This window comes from Amphiura filiformis, chromosome 13 (genome assembly GCF_039555335.1).
Source record: "Amphiura filiformis chromosome 13, Afil_fr2py, whole genome shotgun sequence".
Taxonomy (NCBI): Eukaryota; Metazoa; Echinodermata; class Ophiuroidea; order Amphilepidida; family Amphiuridae; genus Amphiura; species Amphiura filiformis.
This window is the reverse complement of record NC_092640.1, coordinates 28,184,941-28,206,670: the sequence shown is the minus strand read 5'-3', so window position 1 is coordinate 28,206,670 and position 21,730 is coordinate 28,184,941. Positions and strand designations below refer to the sequence as shown.

Below are 21,730 nucleotides of genomic sequence, written 5' to 3'. Positions count from 1 at the left end.
AATAATACCTCACTCCAATTGATGGTCAAATATTGCATTCGCTTCTTCATCACGTAATTTACCTAAAGGTTATATGTATTGGATAAGGATATACCTCGATAAGATTTAATAGGATACAATCGCGTGATTTTGTGTTATTTCTTTCCTCAACCTTATAACCTATCAAAGTAGACCATACCTATTCAAGAATAGCGGGTAAACAACTAAGTAGATATCCATTTATTTGATAGTTCTGGAAAGCTTTCTATATAATCACAAATTCAAGTTATTTTGTGATCATGAATCACAGTTTAGAATTCACCAGATTACACTGGCGGCAACATGCAAACACCTCCAATTTCAAGGAAGATTATCGTATTACAACAACGCACAATAATTAAACTAAATCGGGCTTGAAAACAAATTGTTGAGTTTGTAAAATAAATTGTAGCGTAAATAAATACGAAGGATGTTGAACTCGGCAACCAACAATCAGTCTTCATCCGCCGGCGAAACAATTTGTTCTACTCAACTTTGATCCCTTACAGTGAATATAAGGTGCGCTTTACATGCGTAGTGTGTATTTATTGATGTTGAAGAACATAATCAATCTTAATAAAAACAAACAATCGGTGTTTTATGTAACATCTAGGACTTATCAAACAAAGGAAATGGAAACTGTACGAATTGCAAACAATGGAATAAAGTACGATAAGATAAAAATGTGATAATATCGGTGAGTTCTTAAAAAGGTGTCACCGACCCACAGATAGCGCATTAGTGATCTAAATAAACGCTAGCTTTGAAACATACTTAAATGTCGTCGCAAAGACAAATTACATTCAGTATGATGTTTGATAACATAACCTGATTTTATTTAATCTGAAGAATAATTGTGTTTCACACGATCTAATTTGTTTGTAAATGGTTAGAATCGTGCAAAATACAGGGGCAAAATTAATGCTTACATCGATTTAACCAGCATTACTAGTTATTACTAATTTACAACTTCAGTACGTTAAGACTTATTTTGTCTATATTAAACATAACAAATTATCAAAGAGGGCGCACTGGAAAATATACAAAGTGAAGATCTAGCCAAGTAATAAATAAAAAAAGACAAAAGACAGACACAATGACAAGATATTATTACTTTTTCACTGAATTTGTAATAAAAATAAATTAGTCTTGACTGACTTGACCTAACGAAGTATGAGTGTGACTCCGATCAGCGAAATAATTTATATGTGGTCGCACATTTGAAGTAGTATACCATCAACCATGTCGCAGACTTCAAGTACTTGGGTTCCAAGATGGGCTCTAGTGCTGGAGACCTAAAAAGAAGAAAATCGCTAGCCCGGGCAGCTTTCTGGAAACTGGAACGTCTTTGGAGAAGCCCATCCCTGCCAATCGAAACAAAAACCAACCTATTTGAGACAACTTGTGTGACTGTCTTTCTGCACGGGTGTGAATCATGGATGATTATCAAGGACATGGAAAACAAGATCAATGCCTTTGCATCTTGCTACAGAGTCATGTTAAACATCACGCGTGTGGATCGGATTCCGAATGAAACCATCTACAATCTGACCAACACCACTCCACTGGTTGCCAGAGCCATATACTGCGTCTTGAAGACGACGAGCTTGTGAAAGAATAATATGCCCTTTATATTCCACCACATGGGAAGAGAAATCAGGGCGGCCGCGCACACAGTACTTACAGTGAGTATGTCCAGCACCTCCTGGGAGATACTGAAGGGATGCTGCAGCCAAACAAAATTGTTTCGCTTGCCCAAGATCACAATAGTTGGAGAAAGCTTGTACTCGCCTGCTCCGCAGCCGACTGATGATGATGATGATGATGATGATGATGGTCGCACATTTTCTTCGCATATAATATATTTTTAAGACTGTTGTCATCCGGGTACTCTGAAGAATCTCGGAAATGTCTGATTTATATTATATAATGTAATCTACATCATTGTACAAAACGGCTTCACAAAAAATTGCTTTGCATCGAAGGGCCGAGATAAACAGAATTGTCAGTAGTATTACAGTCAGTATTACATAATTTTTGTCATTGTCAGCATGCTACAAAATATGAATATTGAGAATTGAAAAGTAATTTCTGCTTTGCGTTAAAAAAAACCCCAAGCGATAGGGTTAGGTTCGGTCAAGTACGACAAAATAATTTTACCAAAAAGCGATTTGTTTATATACTGTGTGCCATTATTATACTTTTCAATTCAATGATTTGGAATGATCAACAATATTATTCTACCGTTCGTTCTTTGAAATATCTTTCTGATATTGTTAGAGCCAGCAATCAGAGCATCCCTTTAAATTGTTTTGACCTGATCTACTTATGATCTACATTTTATGGCGGAAGTTTCAACCAATAAATGCTACTTATTCCATTTGCAATTACTCTGGTGTCCCTTTTGAATCCGCATAGAGAGATATAAGGGCTTTACGTAGTTAATCGTGTTTGTTCGGTGTCTGTAAGTGAAAGGGTGTTAACGCGAGGAACCTCAGAAACGGGAACGACTAAATACTTATCATTATTTACAATGTGTCATAATGGAGCTTGGACACAACCTTCGATTTCGAGAGCGAACACAACAACAACATTGCTATGCTAAACATTATTATTTTTCATGTTGCATAGTGGCACCATTTAACACAACCTTCAACTTACTCATAACTTTACAATTTTATATTTCAACTTTGTTACTTAGTTAGCCTGTAGGTAGGTAGCTAGCTAGTCAATCAGTCCGTCAGTATGTCAGTTATGAAGTCAGTCAATCCGTCCGTCAGTCATACGGTCAGTCAGTCAGTTAGTCAGTCCGTTAGTCAATCAGTCAGTCAGTCAGTCAGTCAGTTTTTTTTTATGTTAGTCACCACACCATAATAACGCGCGTCTTTACGCCCAAACGACTTTAGATAATCAAAGATTCATCCTTCGTTGCGCTTTTTAGTCATATTTTTTACCCCCACACCCCAGGACCGACCATCAAAGATGACTAGGGGGTGGAGAGGCCCGCCAAAAGTTTTCTACAATAAAATCGATGATTTCAAGAGATATTGACTTCTTACTTGTTTGTTAGTTTGAAATAGTCATTCTCATTTTATATTTAGGAGCAAATTTGGTGAAAATCGCATTTTCGTATAATGTTAACCACAAATCAATTTTGCCTTTACATTTGCCAATTTTGCAAAAAGCTTTTACCTATGTTGGTATCACTGGATAGAAGAGACCCATAGCTATACATTTACAAAATATAACAGTATATGACGTTTATAATTGAAATAAGGGGGTTGCAACCCTTTCGTAGTTCATGTTACAAAATATTTCTCATTAATTCTAAGGTTAGGCTATCGAATCGATAATATACGAATCACTCAAATACATAATATTTTTTGAACTACATGTACTGTAATTATTAGGCAGTATTATGCTGTATGATTAACAATCCAAATATCTGTGACATTTCAACTGCTCTCAACATCAAAGCATTTTCCAAACATTCCTTGCAATTTTTACATAAAACGTTTTTCATTAAAATGGCACGTAAACGATAACACATCTTGCTTTTCCTAAAGTGGAATGTCAATTGTAAGAGATGTCAAATAACTCGGCACTTCCTTTGTTGAATAAAGCTTGTATATTACAAGGTAATGGGAAGGTTCCTCTTACACGACATAAAAGTTCTTGTACTTTGTCTCAAGCACGTAACCCTGTAACCCAAACTGCGTCGAGTAATTCTTGTCAATTCCAGGCGCGTATGAACTGATTGACCATGTTAGAATTGTACCTGCACTGTTTGTTGCTACTCGAGTTGCTGATAAGCGAAGTTTAGATTATTCTTCCGTGTTACTGAATACATTTCCTTATGTATGCCATGTATCATTTGAACCAATGGATTGTAAACTTTGCAGATCATGTAAATAGCGTTAGCTCATGAACATTAGCAACTTGTCTAAATACCAATGATTAAAGGGATGTTCAGTGATTTGACTGTCATGACAGCCTTAAAGTAATCAAAATGTCAATAAGTGCATTTTTGGAACAAGCAAACATGTGTTAATGAAGTGGCAGACTAACATGACCAATGGCAAACATGAAATCAACGGGATAAATACAAAATCGAACATAAAAATGAAAAGAGAGAATAAAAGTACTTTTATTATCCTGCGACCATGGCTGCCGAATTCGGAACCCACGATTAATGTGCTTAGGGCTTACAATGCGAGTTACCTGTATATTCTCTAATTGCTCAATGAGGTCTTGAGAACAGACCTATTTCTTGTATGCGTTTATGAATAACATACGCAAATATTTGTTTCAACTTATGTTTTTTTCCTTTACGCAAGGTTTGACGGTTTGAACATAATATAGAAATATTATTTTGAAACCGTCGAAATTAACACTGATCCATTTACTAATAATTGCTTTAAAAAAATCACGTCCTTACGTTATACATTAATTCAGATAATATGACTACTTTGTGTTACGCTCCTCAAACATAAAATAATAGACTATTATAAAATACAAATGATCATCATGTATCAATCGATGCTAGCGAATCAAATAAGCTTTTGCCGCTTAAAGCAGTATACACTCGAGGAAGTTTTGAATGAGAAAACGGACATTTTGGTGAGAAACGGCCAAAATGGAAAGATTTAAATTTTCTCATTCTTTTGGATGAGAAACTTCGTTGTGTGTGTGTGTCAATCATTATTGTCCAATTAAAACTAGTGAGAATTGGTAATCCCCGCTTAGCTCAAAACAAACATTATTATTTTCTCATCCAAAAGAATGAGAAAATTTAAATTCTTTCCATTTTGGACGTTTCTCACCAAAATGTCCGTTTTCTCATTCAAAATTTCGTCTAGTGATATCAGACGTTCGATTGTTATCACAAGGTAAAAATTAACAGCAATATCACAGATTTCTGACAAGGACGATTTCCTGTCTCATGGCAAGTACAGATTGATTGACACTACCTGACTGACCCTCACATTGATTATTCAAATGGACAACTAGTTGCTGAGTAATTAGGGCTCCTGCTTGTGCTAAAAAGATGGTATCAACAACGATGTGCCTCTGGGCATGGTTCACCTCGTCGTAAGGATATTATCAATGTGGACTAATTACTTGTCTTGATAGGTTCAATACAGATCTCTAGATTAAATTGGTACAAACCTTTATTCAGAATAAATATTAACAATGAATGATAATGCAATCTTAAACACCACTCAGATCCAATAAATATGTCGAACATTGAACTTGTTTTAAAAGTCATGCGAATGCGTTACAAATTTTATTTTTATAATGTGATGAAACAAGCATATAAGTGGCCAATTGTTGTGTTTTCTGTAGCTCTTGATATTTGTTTCCTACATGTATTACCGTGTGTGACTTTAATAATAAATGGACCCATGTGTGTCACCTTGTGCGGTTTGCCTGCACAGAAAGTCTAAAGAACAGAAACACAACAATCACCCCTAAAGGAGTTGACAAAGTGTTAAATGTGTTGTTCTTCTTGCATATCGCTATCGCACGGCTGTTTGATGTATATAGAATTGTCTTCATTATTAACTTAATGCCAACTATAGATGGCGCTATTTATCCTAAATCATATTTCTTTATTTGCAAGGGTTAGGTGATTAATATCGTCATTAAAACAGCTGGAATAGGTGAAACAAGTAACGAGGAAATTTTATAAACATATTTTATCAAACAATAAAAGGAATTCCAGTAACTAAATAGCGCCACCAATTTTGGCATTAATACATACATTTTATATCCGAAAAAGCTATAAAAAATACTATAAAAGTGAATAATTTTGTAAAAGAGGGGAAATTAAAGTTGAGAACGACTCAAAAGCATCCGTATACATGAGCACGATATCACTTTTAGCGGTTTAAGCCTAAAATTTGGTTATACATGATGTTTTGTTTGAAAAACTAATAAATGATCCCATCAAACAACCGTGATCCCGTTTGTATTGATTTTGCAAAACCACCCATCTACAAAAACCCAAAACATGTAGGTTTTATGGTTTCACGACAGTACAAAGGAGTGTTTACAGCTTTCCTAGGCCATCGATTGTATATCTCAATCAATTCTGGGTCTTAACAATAGAGAAATCAATACAAGAATCCAACAACATTGTTATGTAAAAATGACAGTACTGTCCCTATTCTTCTTAACTCACTTGCTGTAATGGCTTATAGCGTTGCTTATTAAAGTTGAGAACGACTCAAAAGCATCCGTATACATGAGCACGATCTCACTTTTAGCGGTTTAAGCCTAAAATTTGGTTATACATGATGTTTTGTTTGAAAAACTAATAAATGATCCCATCAAACAACCGTGATCCCGTTTGTATTGATTTTGCAAAACCACCCATCTACAAAAACCCAAAACATGTAGGTTTTATGGTTTCACGACAGTACAAAGGAGTGTTTACAGCTTTCATAGGCCATCGATTGTATATCTCAATCAATTCTGGGTCTTAACAATAGAGAAATCAATACAAGAATCCAACAACATTGTTATGTAAAAATGACAGTACTGTCCCTATTCTTCTTAACTCACTTGCTGTAATGGCTTATAGCGTTGCTTGTTAACTACTTGCTATGTAAGCCAAGCAAAACATATTTTAGCTATTCATTTTAAAGGCTAATATATACGAGATTTTGTATTTGTTGAACTCTCTCATTTTTGATAGAGTAGAATAGTAAAACATGACGTACGAGTAAACCTGCGAACGGAACATTCTTGTTCAAGAGCAGGCTACATAAATCATTGCAAATACGCCATCTGTCAATTTCCTTCTTTGCCACCTGAGCTGAGCTTTCCTTCCTATGTTCTACTTCATCGAAATGTCATGTTTCCTCCACCACCAGCATCGAACATGAAATAGTTTCCTTACGCCAGTGTATGGTATAAATATTTTATTGCTTGTTAATTAAATACAACATATTTAAGCTAGCCTTTAGTGTTTTAAAGAACAAAACATGATGTTTTTTTGATGTTAAAATCTTCTTTTTGATATGGAACAGACTGGCGTACTAGCGTAGCTCCTAAAGGTTCTCCGTCAAGAGCAGACTGCATAAATCATTGTAAAATATGCCATCTGGCAATGTCATTCTCACACCTGAGCCTTCCGTCATCAAAATGTCAAGGTCCTTCTCCCACCTGTCTTTCATTGTATATTATCTGTTTTATTGCATATATAATAAAACCATTTGAACATTAAGCAGTTTTACTTAATAAAGATATATCTATAATTCATGAATTACTGTAAGTTTGGACGAATCAAAGTAAGGTTTATTTGCAGTCAACGGGCCCCTTTGATAAAGTACATACAGTGTTAAAACGTACATTCTGAAGACATAGCGTGTGTTTTTAGTTGAAATTTGTAAATTTGTATTTTTTTAAACTGTTTAAGTTTGCTTGTGATCTTCGGGATAGGAAAGACAGAGAGAGAGATAGAGAGATAAAGAGAAAAGGACGTGTCGAGATATAATTTATTTGATTCTGGCATTCATTCATTTCATTTAAGAAAGTAAGGAAATTATCATAATTGATCAAGAAAGCAAGGAAAATGTTCTTGAATAATGATTATTGTCATTGCTTTACAAGGTTTGATCAATAAACAATAAAATAACAATTAATTAATTCTTGAATGTTTATAATGAAAGCTATACTTATGATCATAACGATTGTTATATTAAAGTCAACTATATAGCCTAAACAATAATGATACGAATGCTTAGTATGAAAATATAATTAAACCACAAACACAATGCACTTTTTAAAAGTATATGACATATTATCTGGCCAATTTGTAGTTTCTGGCATAAAAACATGTTACAGATTAAGTTTGTTGGGAAGGAGTGGAATAACAATGATTAATTATCAGGACAGAAATATTAAGAACAGGCTTCCATTTTACAGCAGGTTGAAATTTGATGTGATCTTTTAATTATTAATTTTTCTAACAGTAAAAAAGCATTGTATAATGTTCATTTCTAGAACCTTGAATGCTATACCAACAGCCCTCTTCCCTATCACATTAATATACTGTATACAAACATATATTTCTGATGTAGCAATCTTCTAACATAGATTTTTTTCGTTTCTAAACAATAATATCAAATTATTCAATAATTTTTCTGCTTTTGTTGTGATAATTGTTATTCTATAAATTGTACATTTGTTGTGAAAAATTGATGATTAATTATCAGGCGCTTATTTACATTACATTTTTTAATTTGAATTAGCCAAATGCAATCTTTTTCTATATCAAATTATTCAATTTTTTCTGCTTTTGTTGTGATAATTGTTATTCTATAAATTGTACTGATTTGGCTATTTACATACATTTTTAATTTGAATTAGCCAAATGATTTGGGTTATATCTTAAATTTCATGAAAAAATGTTTTTTGAAAATTCCCTTGTCATGTGTTTGTCTTTTTGTTGATGTTCTAACACCATTTTACAAGTGCCAACCACTTGAAAATATGCAAACAAGATTTAAGATAAATAGCGTCATCATTATTCAACTTTTCTTAAAAATTACTCAATTTGCCATGCTGTTTTTTTTGTCATTTTTAATCCTAAAACTAAAAATCATTTTGAACAATATTGTGGACGCACCATAAACACTTTTCCCGCAGAGTTCAGCGTGTCCCAAAACTGCAAAAACTGCTCCACAGGGCATTGCGAATTTAATACCGATTTGGCTTAAAATACTACATAGATGTACCATACTAGCAATCCAAATAGAAAAGAAGTAGTTGAAAAGTAATTACAATACCGCAACCTGGTAATTCAGCTTTGGAAAGATCAGATAAGCATTATTTGTATTTTTAAGTAACATATTAATACATAATTGATCGCCTCTGATGCCACTGGGCTCAATTTGATACGAAAATGAGCTAGCTATCTACATGTGCATAATAGGGCGAATATCATAGGTGCGTATACGTGAAATAGTATACGGTTTAATCGATATAATTATAGAACATTACACCTGAATGTGTACTTTTTGACTTGCCCAGAACTACACACGTTCTACCATGTCTACGGAATCAATGTCAGAAGAATCAAACACATATAGCCGCCAGCAAGTCAAACTTTTGCATTTCACGCTTAAATGATGTGCTATTTTAAAGCAATGAAATCACAGTGTGTGTATAGATTTCGTCTGGTAAAACCATTAGTACTGCCAATAATAATAGTTTCAAATCAAAATACAGTTATATATTGTTTTCCTATTTATGTACGTAAATATTCGTTTCTTAACCACTTCTAAAACAATAACAATACCTAACAGTTTACACCGTAAAACACTATGGACCACAATGTCCTCATCCCAATGCCATAGTTCAATAACCTCAATTCAATTAGCAAATTGGCAATCAAAGAGCACAATGAAAGGTAGATGAGTAAGTTAGTGATCCTAGTGAAATTTAAAGCTATCCATTTGGCTGATAACATTTCTATTAAGTTAACAAACAGAGAAATTTGTCATTCAATGAATGTGCAGCTGTCTAGGGGTTAAAGAACTGTGCCCTGATAGATGAGCAAGTTGTGGATCCTAGTATGAGCTTATCCATTTGGCTGATAACATTTTTAAATTTCTTTTTCAAAAGGTCATTCACCAACTGAGAATGTGACTTTGCGTTAATGTACACCAACCAGACATTCACCCAGGGGACAATTATCCAAATTTCAAATATGAAACAGCGTGATGATCGTGAAAATGTTACATTATATTTTCGCTCACGGAGCTTTGTTGTGAATCGATTTTAATGTGTGATCATTTGGTCCGTTTAACATACATACCGTCACGATAACGTGAAAATGAATATCAATAATACCTCACTCCAATTGATGGTCAAATATTGCATTCGCGCCTTCTTCACGTAATTTATCTTAAGGTTATATGTATTGGATAAGGATATACCTCGATAAGATTTAATAGGATACAATCCCGAGATATTGTGTTATTTCTTTCTTTAACCTGCAACCTATTAAAGTAGAATTAGTTTTCTATACCTTGTCAAGAAGGGCGGGTAAACAAGTAAGTAGATATCTATTTATTTGATACATAAATAAATTGAAATATACTACTGGAAAGCTTTGTACATAATAACCAATTCAACTTATTTTTGTGATCATGAATCACATTTTTGAATTCACCAGATTACACTAGCGGCAACATGCACACACCAGTAATTTCCAGGAAGATTACGGTATCACAGCAAAGCACAGAAATTAACCCAAAACGGGCTTGAAAACAATTGTTTAGTTTTAAAATAAAATGTAGCGTAAATAATCACGAAGTATGTTGAACTCAGCAACCAACAATCAGTCTTCATCCGCTGGCAAAACGATTTATTCTACTCAACTTTGATCTCTTACAATGAACATTAGGTGCGCCTTTACATTCTGAATACGTGTGTGTTTGTATTGATGGCGACGTCGTGTTTTTTGAGAACATCGAGAACGTATCAAACAAAGGAACTTGAAACTGTGCGAATTGCAAACAATAAAATAAAGCATAATAAGATAAAAATGTGATAATATCGGTGCATGCTTAAAAAGGTGTCACTGACCCATACAAAAATAGTGCATTAGTGATCTAAATATACGCTAGCTTTGGAACATACTTAGATATTCAATCCAAATGATAAATGTGTATCAATCGATCTAAATAGTTTGTAAACTGTTGGACTCATACAAAATACAGTGGTAAAATGAACGCTTACATCGATTTAACTAGTAGCACTACATTATAACTTCGGTACTTTTTGACTTACTTTTCGTCGAAATGGACAGGTTGGTAACAATCAACAAAGAGGGCGCTATGAAAAATACACAAAACAAAATGATAAATATTGTCTTGTCTGTTTCAGAACGGACAAAAAAAATGATCAGATAATAATATTATTATTTTTATCAGACTGACTTGGTACAAATAAATTAAATTGACTGATTTGGCCTAACGCAGTGCGAGTGTGATGCCGATCAGCGAAATATATGTGGGCGCAGATTATTTGCGCAAAGAATATTTCTTATGATTGTATTCATCCGCAATTCTGCGCGAAAGCTGAAAATAGTCAAAAGTAGTTGCGCTCAATATCTGCTCCAATATTGTTTCCAGGGTCATGTTCAATTCATAGGAATTTGATCTTCAAAAGATCAACTATCCCAACGATTTTCGCACAAGATTGCGGGGTACTTGGAAAGGTCTGATATAAATTACAATCTACATTATTGTACGATAAGGTTTTACAAAAATTCTTTTACAATGACGGGCCATTCCCGTAGCTACCAGTTTTACATAAAAATATGTTATTGAACATTTTATAATAATAATTTTTTACCAGTATGATACACAAAATGACTATTTGGAATTGAATTAAAAAATAATAATTTCGTCTTTGTGTTTGAAACAAAACACACGATTTGGTCGGTAGATTTGTTAGGTTCTGTCAGGTTGCGACAAAATAATCATTAGGCCTTACCAAAGAGCCATTTTAAAAATGGTGTATACAAGGTGTACCCTTTACTCCAAGTATCTTTTGTTCCGTGAAATATCGTTCTTTCGTTATATATATGAGCCAGCAAACAGAGCGTGCCTTTAAATTGTTTTGACCTGATCTATTTGTGAACTACATTATGGCGGAAGTTTGAACCAATAAATGTCACTTATTCCACTTGCAATTACTCCAGTGTCCCTTTTAAATCCACATAGCGGAATGTAAAGGTTTGATAGATGGTGAAAGTAATAGTGTTTTCTCGGTGTCTGTAAGCGAAAGGGAGTTAACGCGAGCAACCTCGGAAACGGAAACAACTACATTGCTGTACGTAACATTATAACATTATTATTTACAATGTGCCATAGTGGAGTGCACATTCGAAAACCTTTGACTTTGTTAGTTAGTTAGTGAGTAAGTAAGTCAGTAAGTAAGTCAGTCAGTTAGTTAGTTAGTTAGTTAGTTAGTTAGTTAGTTAGTTAGTTTAGTTAGTTACTTAGTTAGTTAGTTAGTCAGTTAGATATAGTCAGTCAGTCAGTTAGATATTCGTCAGTCTGTCAGTTTGTTTAGTCAGTCAGTCAGTCATTCAGTTAGTCAGTCAGTCAGTTAGTCAGTCAGTCAGTCAGTTAGTCAGTCAGTCAGTCAGTCAGTCAGTCAGTCAGTCAGTCAGTCAGTCAGTTAGATGTTCAGTCAGTCAGTCAGTCAGTCATTATACGAATCACTCGAATAAATATTATTGTTAATCTACATGTACTGTAATTACGAGGCAGTACGCTCTGCTGTTTGATTAACAATCCAAATATCTGTGACATTTTAACTGCTCTAAATATCAAAGCATTTTCCTAACATTCCTTGCGTATTTTTAAATAAAACGTTTTTTAAAAAAGCACGTAAACTATAACACATCTTGCTTTTCCTGAAGAGATGTCAAATAACTCGCGACTTCCTTTGTTGAATAAAGCTCGTATATTACAAGGTAATGGGTTCCTCTTACACGACATTAAAGTTCTTGTACTTTGTCTCAAGCACGTAACCCTGTAACCCAAACTGCGTCGAGTAATTCCTGTCAATTCCAAGCGCGTATGAACTGATTGACCATGTTAGAATTGGATCTGCACTTTTTGTTGCTACTCGAGTTCCTGATAAGCGAAGTTTAGATTTATTCTTTCATGTTACTGAATACATTTCCTTATGTATGCCATGTATCATTTGAATCAATGGAATGTACACTGTGCAGGTCATGCAAACAGCGTTGGCCCTTGAACATTAGGCACGTTGTCCTAACTGAAGATTGCAAGTGAGTGCCGATACACTGTAAAATCACAGAATCAACGGCGAATTCCATTAAAAATCGCAATGTACAGAACACAATGGTTTACAATGTCTTACGGCCGATTTTTCAAGAGAAAAAGAATTCTGGAATTAATCAGGTAAAACCAGGTAGGACAAGGTGTGCCTTAGCAGGAATGACCAGTGATATACTTACCATTACCCTGAATTTAAAATCATCAATTGTGCATTTTTGGAACAAGCAGGGATATCTTAATGAAGCGGTAGACTGTGATAAATACAAATCGGACATAAAATTCAGACAGAATAAAAGTACTTTTTATTATATTGCGAGTAAGGCTGCCGAATTCGGAAGTCACGATTTACGTACGCTAGCTGTCGACACTATAATTGAAGACATAATTGAAAAGACTAGTTTGCGTCTGGTGTCAGGGCAAAGTCGCGGCGTGATTGGTTGCAGACCTGCGCAGTATGGCATTTTTAATCTGGTTGGCAGAACATCATACGCAAACTAGTATTTTTAATTAGGTCTTCAATTATAAGGATTGCAATTACACTTACAGAGCGAGTTATTTGTAGACTCTCTAATTACTCAATTAAGTCTTGACAAAAAGGATATATTCGTGTTTGCTGACATGGATGATAACTACATTTTATTCCACCTTATGTTTCTTGTCTTTACGCAAGGTTTGATAGTTTGAGAATTATATTATTAAATATGATGTTGAATCAACGGCAAATTCCCTTATCATTCGATGATACGAATACGCATTTACCACTTATAGCAATATATCAGACGTTCTATGTCATCAGAACGTTGTAAACCAACAGCAATATGGCAGATTTCTGTCAAGGACGATTTCCCGTCTTAGGGCAAGTACAGATTATCTGACACTACCTGACTGACCCTCACATTGATTATTCAAATGGGCATCTAGTTGCTGAGTAATTAGGGCAACTGTTTGTGCTATAAAGATGGTATCTACAACGATGTGCCTCTGGGCATGGTTCACCGCATCTAAGGATATCATCAATGTGGACTAATTACTACTCTTGATAACTTCAATACAGAGCTTAGAAACATTTATTGAAAAATAAACCATCCGTTCCGGTGTTAAATAAAGATGAAAAGATTAATATAGACCAGATGGATTGAATAGTGCGGTTATTTGAATATGAGTGAAATAATGTCGATAATCCTGTAGATGTTAATTTAAAAGGAGGTAAGATGAAGGAGTAAAAACATCCGATCTCTATCAATCTCGTATGTCCCTAACAACGGTATTCAAGGGGCACGATGGCTTAGCAGTACGAGCTCTAACGGTGGGCATCGGGATCGAACCCTGGCGGTGGTGCTGTCATGTTGTGCCCATATAAAAGTCCTTAACCACTTTTGTCTCTCACCCCAATATGTATAAATGGTGCTGGGAAGGTAAAATAGACTCGTTGGGCGGAAGGAGTGATGAACTGGCCCAAACGCCATGGACAAAGAGCACTTCGGCCTTTGAGTATTGCTTCGTCATCACGTTGCCTTATATTACCTTATTTATGTGCCTTGAACAAATTCCAGTCTTTTTGGCAAGTACAGAAACTACCTGACTGACCCAGACATTGATTATTCAAATGAACATCTAGTTGCTGGATAATCAGGACACCTGTTTGTGCTAAAAAGATCGTATCAATAACGATGTGCTGCTGGGCATGGCTCACCTCATCCTTAAGGATGTTATCAATGTGGACTACTAGTCGTGATGGGTTTATAGAAACATCTATTCAAAATAAATATACCCCATCCGTTCCGGTATTAAATAAAGATGCAAAAGATTAACATAACCCAGGTGGTATGAATAGTGTAGTTACTTGAAAGTAAGCGAAATAATATTGATAGTCCTGCAGATGTAAATATAAAAAGAGCGAAGGTGAGAGTGTAAAATTATCTGATCTCTATGATTTCAGTGTGTGCCTCACAACGAAATTCACTGGGTACGGCTAGCCTAGCGGTACAGGCTCTGATTTATAATCAAAGGGTAACGAGATCAAGCCCATGTGGTGGTGCTGTCGTGTTGTGCCCTTAGGCAAAGTCCTTAAGCACTTTAAATGTGTCTCTTGCCACCAAGATGCATTAATGGACAAAATTGCTAGGTAGGTATAACAGACTGGTTGTGAGGGAGGATTAATGAGCCCCATAACAGGTTAATTCGGGGAATCTGCTCGAAACACCTGTGAGAATTGCTTCAGAATGAGATTACCTTACCTTATTTATATGCGTTAAAACTGGAGTCATCATACTGACAATGATATTCCTGTTAGCTTTTTAAATACTTGTAATTTAAATAATTCTTCAACTAAAACGACAGCAATTTAACCTCTCATGGTACACATGAGAGGAAATGTTTCAACGATTATCATTCTAAGAAAAAGCAGTACTAATGTTAACAAATTTTGCATAATGACGAATAACTGACCACTAATAAACCATCCCTATAAGATATTTACGCAAATCACCGAACGCGAGAAGTTCCTATTGTTTATTATTGTATTATTTTGTATTTCATTTAGGTTAATTCATATCAGGATGTGGTAGCTTGTTGTTAGTTGTTCATTGAATTGACAATCTGCTGCCATGTCCAATGATGAATTACCCAAACAAGGAATCACAGACTTCCAGGCCTCCTAGTGGCCTTTCCTTTGATTCCCTTACTCTCACACATTATATTGTGATTTTCTATAATTTATTATGTATTCTAATTTATGATGAAAAGGATGAGAAGAAAGAAACAAATTAAATAATTAATGAATAAATGAATAAAATGAATGATGTGAACGAGGATGGTTTATAGTGGGATGCTATTCGACTATATGCGGTGATCATATCTATATATGAATTTCACTTTCTTTCTTTCTTTTCTTTTTACTTGCAGGATGAAGATGGGTCTTCCTACACTGACGAAGATTATCTGAAACAGGAACATAAACTTTTCAACAATATTTTACCTAATGTAGAAAACCTTTTGAAAACAGAACTCTATCGCCTTAATCAAAAACTCACCAATGCAAATGGCGCTACGTTTAGAACAGAAGCAAATAATGAAACCCCTTTTCTACTTGACAATGACGATGAAACCGATGAAGCATTAGACAATATATTCCAGGACAACAAAGGGGGAAATAGTCCTAATGTTGAAGGATATGAAGGCGATATTGAGGAGAATAAAAGAGCAAACCAGTTCATTGACCCACTTGCGTCGGGATTCAGACAAGACACTGATGATCCAGGCAAGAGAGCGCATGTTAATTTCCATGGTCCAATGGACGCTTTAAGTTCTGGTTGGAAAAGAGATTCTGAAAATGAAGCAGACAAGAGGGCACATGTCAATTTCCATGGTCCAATGGATGCATTAAGTTCTGGTTGGAAAAGAGATTCTGAAAATGAAGCAGACAAGAGGGCGCATGTCAATTTCCATGGTCCAATGGACGCTTTAAGTTCTGGTTGGAAAAGAGATTCGGAAAATGTAGTAGACAAGCGGGCGCATGTCAATTTCCATGGTCCAATGGACGCTTTAAGTTCTGGTTGGAAAAGAGAATCGGAAAATGTAGCAGACAAGAGAGCGCATGTCAATTTCCATGGTCCAATGGACGCTTTAAGTTCTGGTTGGAAAAGAGACTCTGTAAATGCTGAAAATTTAGAAGAGGAGAAGCGAGGACATGTTAATTTTTATGGCCCTATGGACGCATTAAGAACGGGGTGGGATAAACGAGGTGGGGAAGATGATGAAGAGGTTGAGGAAGATAAAAGGGGACATGCCATGTTCCATGGTCCATTAGATTCTTTAAGCACTGGGTGGAAACGGGCACATGTGAATTTCCATGGTCCTATGGATGCCCTTAGCTCAGGTTGGAAACGGGGACATGCATATTTCACGGGTCCAATGGACTCACTAGGATCAGGTTGGAAACGAGCACACGCCAACTTCTATGGTCCTATGGATGCCCTCAGCACTGGTTGGAAACGTGGGCATGCATATTTCAACAGTCCCTTAGATTCATTAGGTTCAGGTTGGAAACGAGCCCACGTCAACTTTAATGGTCCAATGGATGCCCTCTCAACTGGGTGGAAACGGGGACATGCATATTTTAACGGTCCTTTAGACTCCCTGTCATCCGGATGGCACAAGAGAGATGTAAGCTCTCAGGAATCAGGTGACGGCGAACAAGACCAGGCAGAAGAGAAACGGGGACATGCGTATTTCAACGGACCAATGGATTCATTGGGTTCGGGGTGGAGTAAACGAGGGCATGCATATTTCAATAGTCCCTTAGATTCACTAGCTTCGGGCTGGAAAAGAGCACACGTAAATTTCCATGGCCCTATGGATGCTTTAAGTTCTGGGTGGAAAAGGGCACACGTAAACTTCCATGGCCCTATGGATGCTTTAAGTTCTGGGTGGAAAAGGGCACACGTTAACTTCCATGGTCCTATGGATGCTTTAAGTTCTGGGTGGAAAAGGGCACACGTAAACTTCCATGGGCCTATGGATGCTTTAAGTTCTGGGTGGAAGAGGGAAAATTCAAATTTTCAGGACACCGATGAAAATAATACGTTAAAAGAAAATGAAGCTGAAAATACAGAAACAGAAACAAAGCTATCAGATGAACGATAGTTGATTAACTAGTGTTTATATAAAGTACTGTATATGATATTAAGGATATAGCGTCTGACCTTTATTTTAAAACAAAAAGATATACCCACAATAATATAAAGATGTGGCCATTACGTGCATTTTAAAGCTTAAAAATACACAAATTATTTTTATATGTTGTTAGCTGTTTGCTCCTTACATGTGCTGTCTTATCTGCTACATATTTTCTTTGGCTAAATTCCTTCCATCCTTTTCCCCGTTTGTGTATTCGCTTGCCTAGCTTTCCTTATATGTTTTGCTTAAAGAAAGTAGCCTTTGCCATTAAATCATTGTCATAACTAACACTGGCAACACACAGTGTATAGTGACTCAAGGTGAAAATAGGTGTAAAAAGATTATTATAAAAGACCAGTGTTAAAACTACTATATCAGTACTATTACATAATTATTCTAGAATATCTCATAAACGTGTTACAATTATTTCAAGTAATGATTAATTTGAATGTGCTCTAATTTTGTGAATTATGGTGACACCATTTGTTTCTTTCGGCCCTTTTAATAAGTTCGTCATCTAAACAATGATAGTTTTTCTCGTTCTTTACCCAGATTGGAAAATTGTTGTTAGCATTATATTCTTTTAATTAATCTTATCAAATAATGGCAAAACATTAAGTATTGTACCAGACCATTTTGAAATTAATTCAAGATTCGTTCTTTTGGAACGTAAAATATGAAACCGACTAGATATAAACCGTCAAAATAGGCTACTTCTTACATCTCTATCACCAACCAGTCGCCACGCTTTATGAGTTACTTTTTGTGTTTCCTTTTATACAGTACGCCGAGGCAGACACCAAGTGCTACTACCACCTCACCATCCACATTTCCCATAGCAAACCCTATGTTGTACATACCCATCCCGGAATACCTAGCTGCCATGTTCGTGGAATAGAAGCATGATACGCATGTTAGTTGTAGCTTAGAATTGCCTACTTACATTGTATTTGCACGTGCTTTGCTAATGCTAGAAGTACATCTGGTCTAATAATTGTTTGATTTAGAGTCTTCTCGTTTGAATACCCGATACTATATGTTGATTTATTTAAACTTAAAGCATGTGAAATTCCAACGTTATAATATTTTATGGTTATTTACTTTAGGAAGATATTTTTATTCACGTTGCTTTCTTTATTTTTTAATTTTTGATTTAAGTAACAGTCACAATGGTGTAATGTTATTATTAGTATGTAAGCTGAACAGTATATACGATATGAATAATAACTTCATTGAAATTGTGGTTTATAAAAGTTGGCATACTTATTTCCAAAAGCCATTGTTTTATCTGCCAAACGTTATGTCACGTATTTCAGCCAATACTGACCCGCTTATCGTGTTGTATAAAAGCCGTCTTATTCAGCCAATAATAGCCAATGACACATTAATACCTGATTTCTAAGACCATTTAGGATGTTCATTAAGATAACATACATATGAAGAGCTTGTTTTCAAACCATGTTAAGTCCACAAACACATGTTTTTGATTTATCCGTGTGATATTGCAATGGGTTGTGATACCAGTTGGATGGACCATTACAAAGCAAACAGTGGATGGATGCACAGTAACATTATTGTGTGAGGCCTTTGGCTCCCAAATGAGAACAATAGTCTGCATAGTGTAAAGCAGTATTGTGGTGGTAAGTAATGGCTTGTTGATGGTACCACTCGTTGTTGCTAATGTCAAACTTGTCAAAGTAATTGTGATTGTATCAGACAAAAACACGAGAAACATGTGGTTATGGACTTAACATGGTTTGGAAACAAGCTCTTCATATGACAAAGAACTAAATCACCTGAAAATGTGTGACAGTGATTCTAAGTGAGTTATAATGATTTGTATAGATAAATGGAGAGTGTGTTCCTTATTGTAATATGCAATTATGCATGTTTTGAAATACATGTAATTGATGGAAACCATTATTATACACATCTTCAAGTCACTAGGCGTTTATATTAACACAAATAACCACATTACATTCTGTTATTAATTCCAGACAAAGCAACGTAATTCAAGGACACATTAAGAGTCGGACCACAAGCGCTGTGCATTGAAATCTGGGTTAATAAATTTGGTTCAAATGTTTATATGCCTGCAAATTACGATGCTTCTCACTGGTCACTAACAAATAACACATTGCACTCGATGTTGCTTTAACTTCATTTTAATTGTTACCAAATTCGGAAGTAAGGTTAATGACTTACATGCGCAATAACACGTTTAATCTATTAAAGCTAGCTGTCAATATAACTACTGTACTAATAATAAGGTCAGTCACCTATTGCCCGAAGCAGAATGTTGAAAATATCATTGTGCCAACGACGTAATTCCAAATTATATTAGATTTAATAAATTCACGATCACATGTCCACACGCGCACACGCACCCCTCACAAACATACAAAATACACCTATGATTGAATCACTTATCTTTTCCAACACACAAACTGCGCACCCACCGATTCACCATCACATAAAACACGCTAATATGCAAACACACTCATATAAAAATGTACCCACGAACATTTCTACATTCCACAGACACCCTCGCGCACCCCTGCCTACACACCCCAACGGATACAATCCCCACTCTCAATACACATTCCACAAACTAATACTTGCATACGCCAAAGTGCACAACTATACGTAATCAAGGAATTATATCTGGCAATTTTAAGATCGCACGTGTTAGTCAAGCTGGATGTCCTTGAAGATCTTACAGTTGGGCTTTCTTTTGTCCCGTCATAATATGCGCATGCTCAGTTTTTGTACGCGCATGTCTAGTATGTATATGGCCAGAAGGTACGATTGCATAATCTCCATGTTCGCTACTTGTATTAACATAACCAACTGCTGTTATTTAAGCTATCTTTCAGTTTTGAAAGTTTACTCTGTAGTACATTAAAGTTCTTGTAAAATTCTACTTTTTTCATTCTCCATTTTCATTATTTTAATGTATTTAATTTCTGTAAAATCAATTTGAAGGTATTCGTTCTGAGTATACATCGACATATCCTAAATTAACAGCAATGAGAATTGATATAATTTGGTTAATATAAGTATACCTCATGTAGTTTAGTTCCAAAATATTAGAAATGGATTGTAAGCTGATGTGTGTTGTTTTGTGTGATTAAGAGTAAAAAAGCATTTTGCTGATTTTCAAAGTAACCATTTAATGAATTCAATAGAATAGCACTACAAAGGACTGGTATAAGTGATTATACATAAGTGATTTCATTTCATTGCTAAAAGGGTGTAAGATGTAACTGTATAGTATGAACACATACCTTCAAAGCGTTTGAATGCAGGGTATTGACACGGTTGGATATTCTGTAACAGTTTGATCATATTTTGATATACAATTAGTGTAAAAGATAGCATTAAAACATCAAACCCGCACAAATATTATATTAGATAAAATAACCAACAATTGTAGTGTAGGAAAGAATGGTCACAATAAGCTTTCTTTTTTTATCCCAAGCAAATGGTTACAAATTACATTGTTATTGTTCATCATGCGATTTTGTTTGGGGCTTAAACTGTCTTTTGGTTCCATTTGTAATGAAATGTGCTTATACAAACTAAATTGGTTAAATTATAATAACTAAATAAATATGCGCAAAGTATGAATATAAAAAACATAACAATAAATGTATATCCAGATTAATAGCGAGGCGAGACTAGACGTATGAATCGTTAAAAATAAGAATAGAGTTATGTTAACGCAAAAGTGCTAAATGTTTGATGTTGCAAAACTCAAATGTATAAGGGTGTAATCATTTAAGGATTATGTGGATATAGAGGCAGTCAAATATTAATAAAAGGTTATAATTGGTCTGCAATTTGGAGGTGCTATATATTTAACGATTTGTCAATGTAAAACTGAGTGCTCCTATAACGCACAACAAAATCGAGATTCCAATGTACATATATGGTCAAACAATATTTATATATTTAAAGCCAGTAGGTGGGGAAAAATTCAAAACAAAAGATGTGTAACTTTGGAGAATTTCATCAATATATATCAAAATGAAATGATAAACATTTTACAACTGTGATTGCATCCTTAAGTTACAAACACGTTTTATTGATGTTGCATTTTCCACCTTGATATATAACTCACTGATTTAAAAGTGGAAATATTATTTGAATATAAATACCAAAGACGGTGTTATCAGTGGCCATAAAATGGAAATATGTAAAGT

General features: G+C 35.1%; 1 protein-coding gene across 1 annotated transcript in view; it reads left to right on the top strand.

Annotated features, from left to right (window-relative positions):
* LOC140168198 (uncharacterized) overlaps positions 1–21,097 on the top strand; it is a 167,789-nt gene extending 146,692 nt beyond the window's left edge. Inside the window, exon 2 of the mRNA XM_072191528.1 lies at positions 15,753–21,097. Within this exon, the coding sequence (XP_072047629.1) occupies positions 15,753–17,492 (1,740 nt within the window). The 3' untranslated portion in view covers positions 17,493–21,097. The remainder of the gene's footprint in view (positions 1–15,752) is intronic.
* The last annotated feature ends 633 nt before the right edge of the window (positions 21,098–21,730 follow it).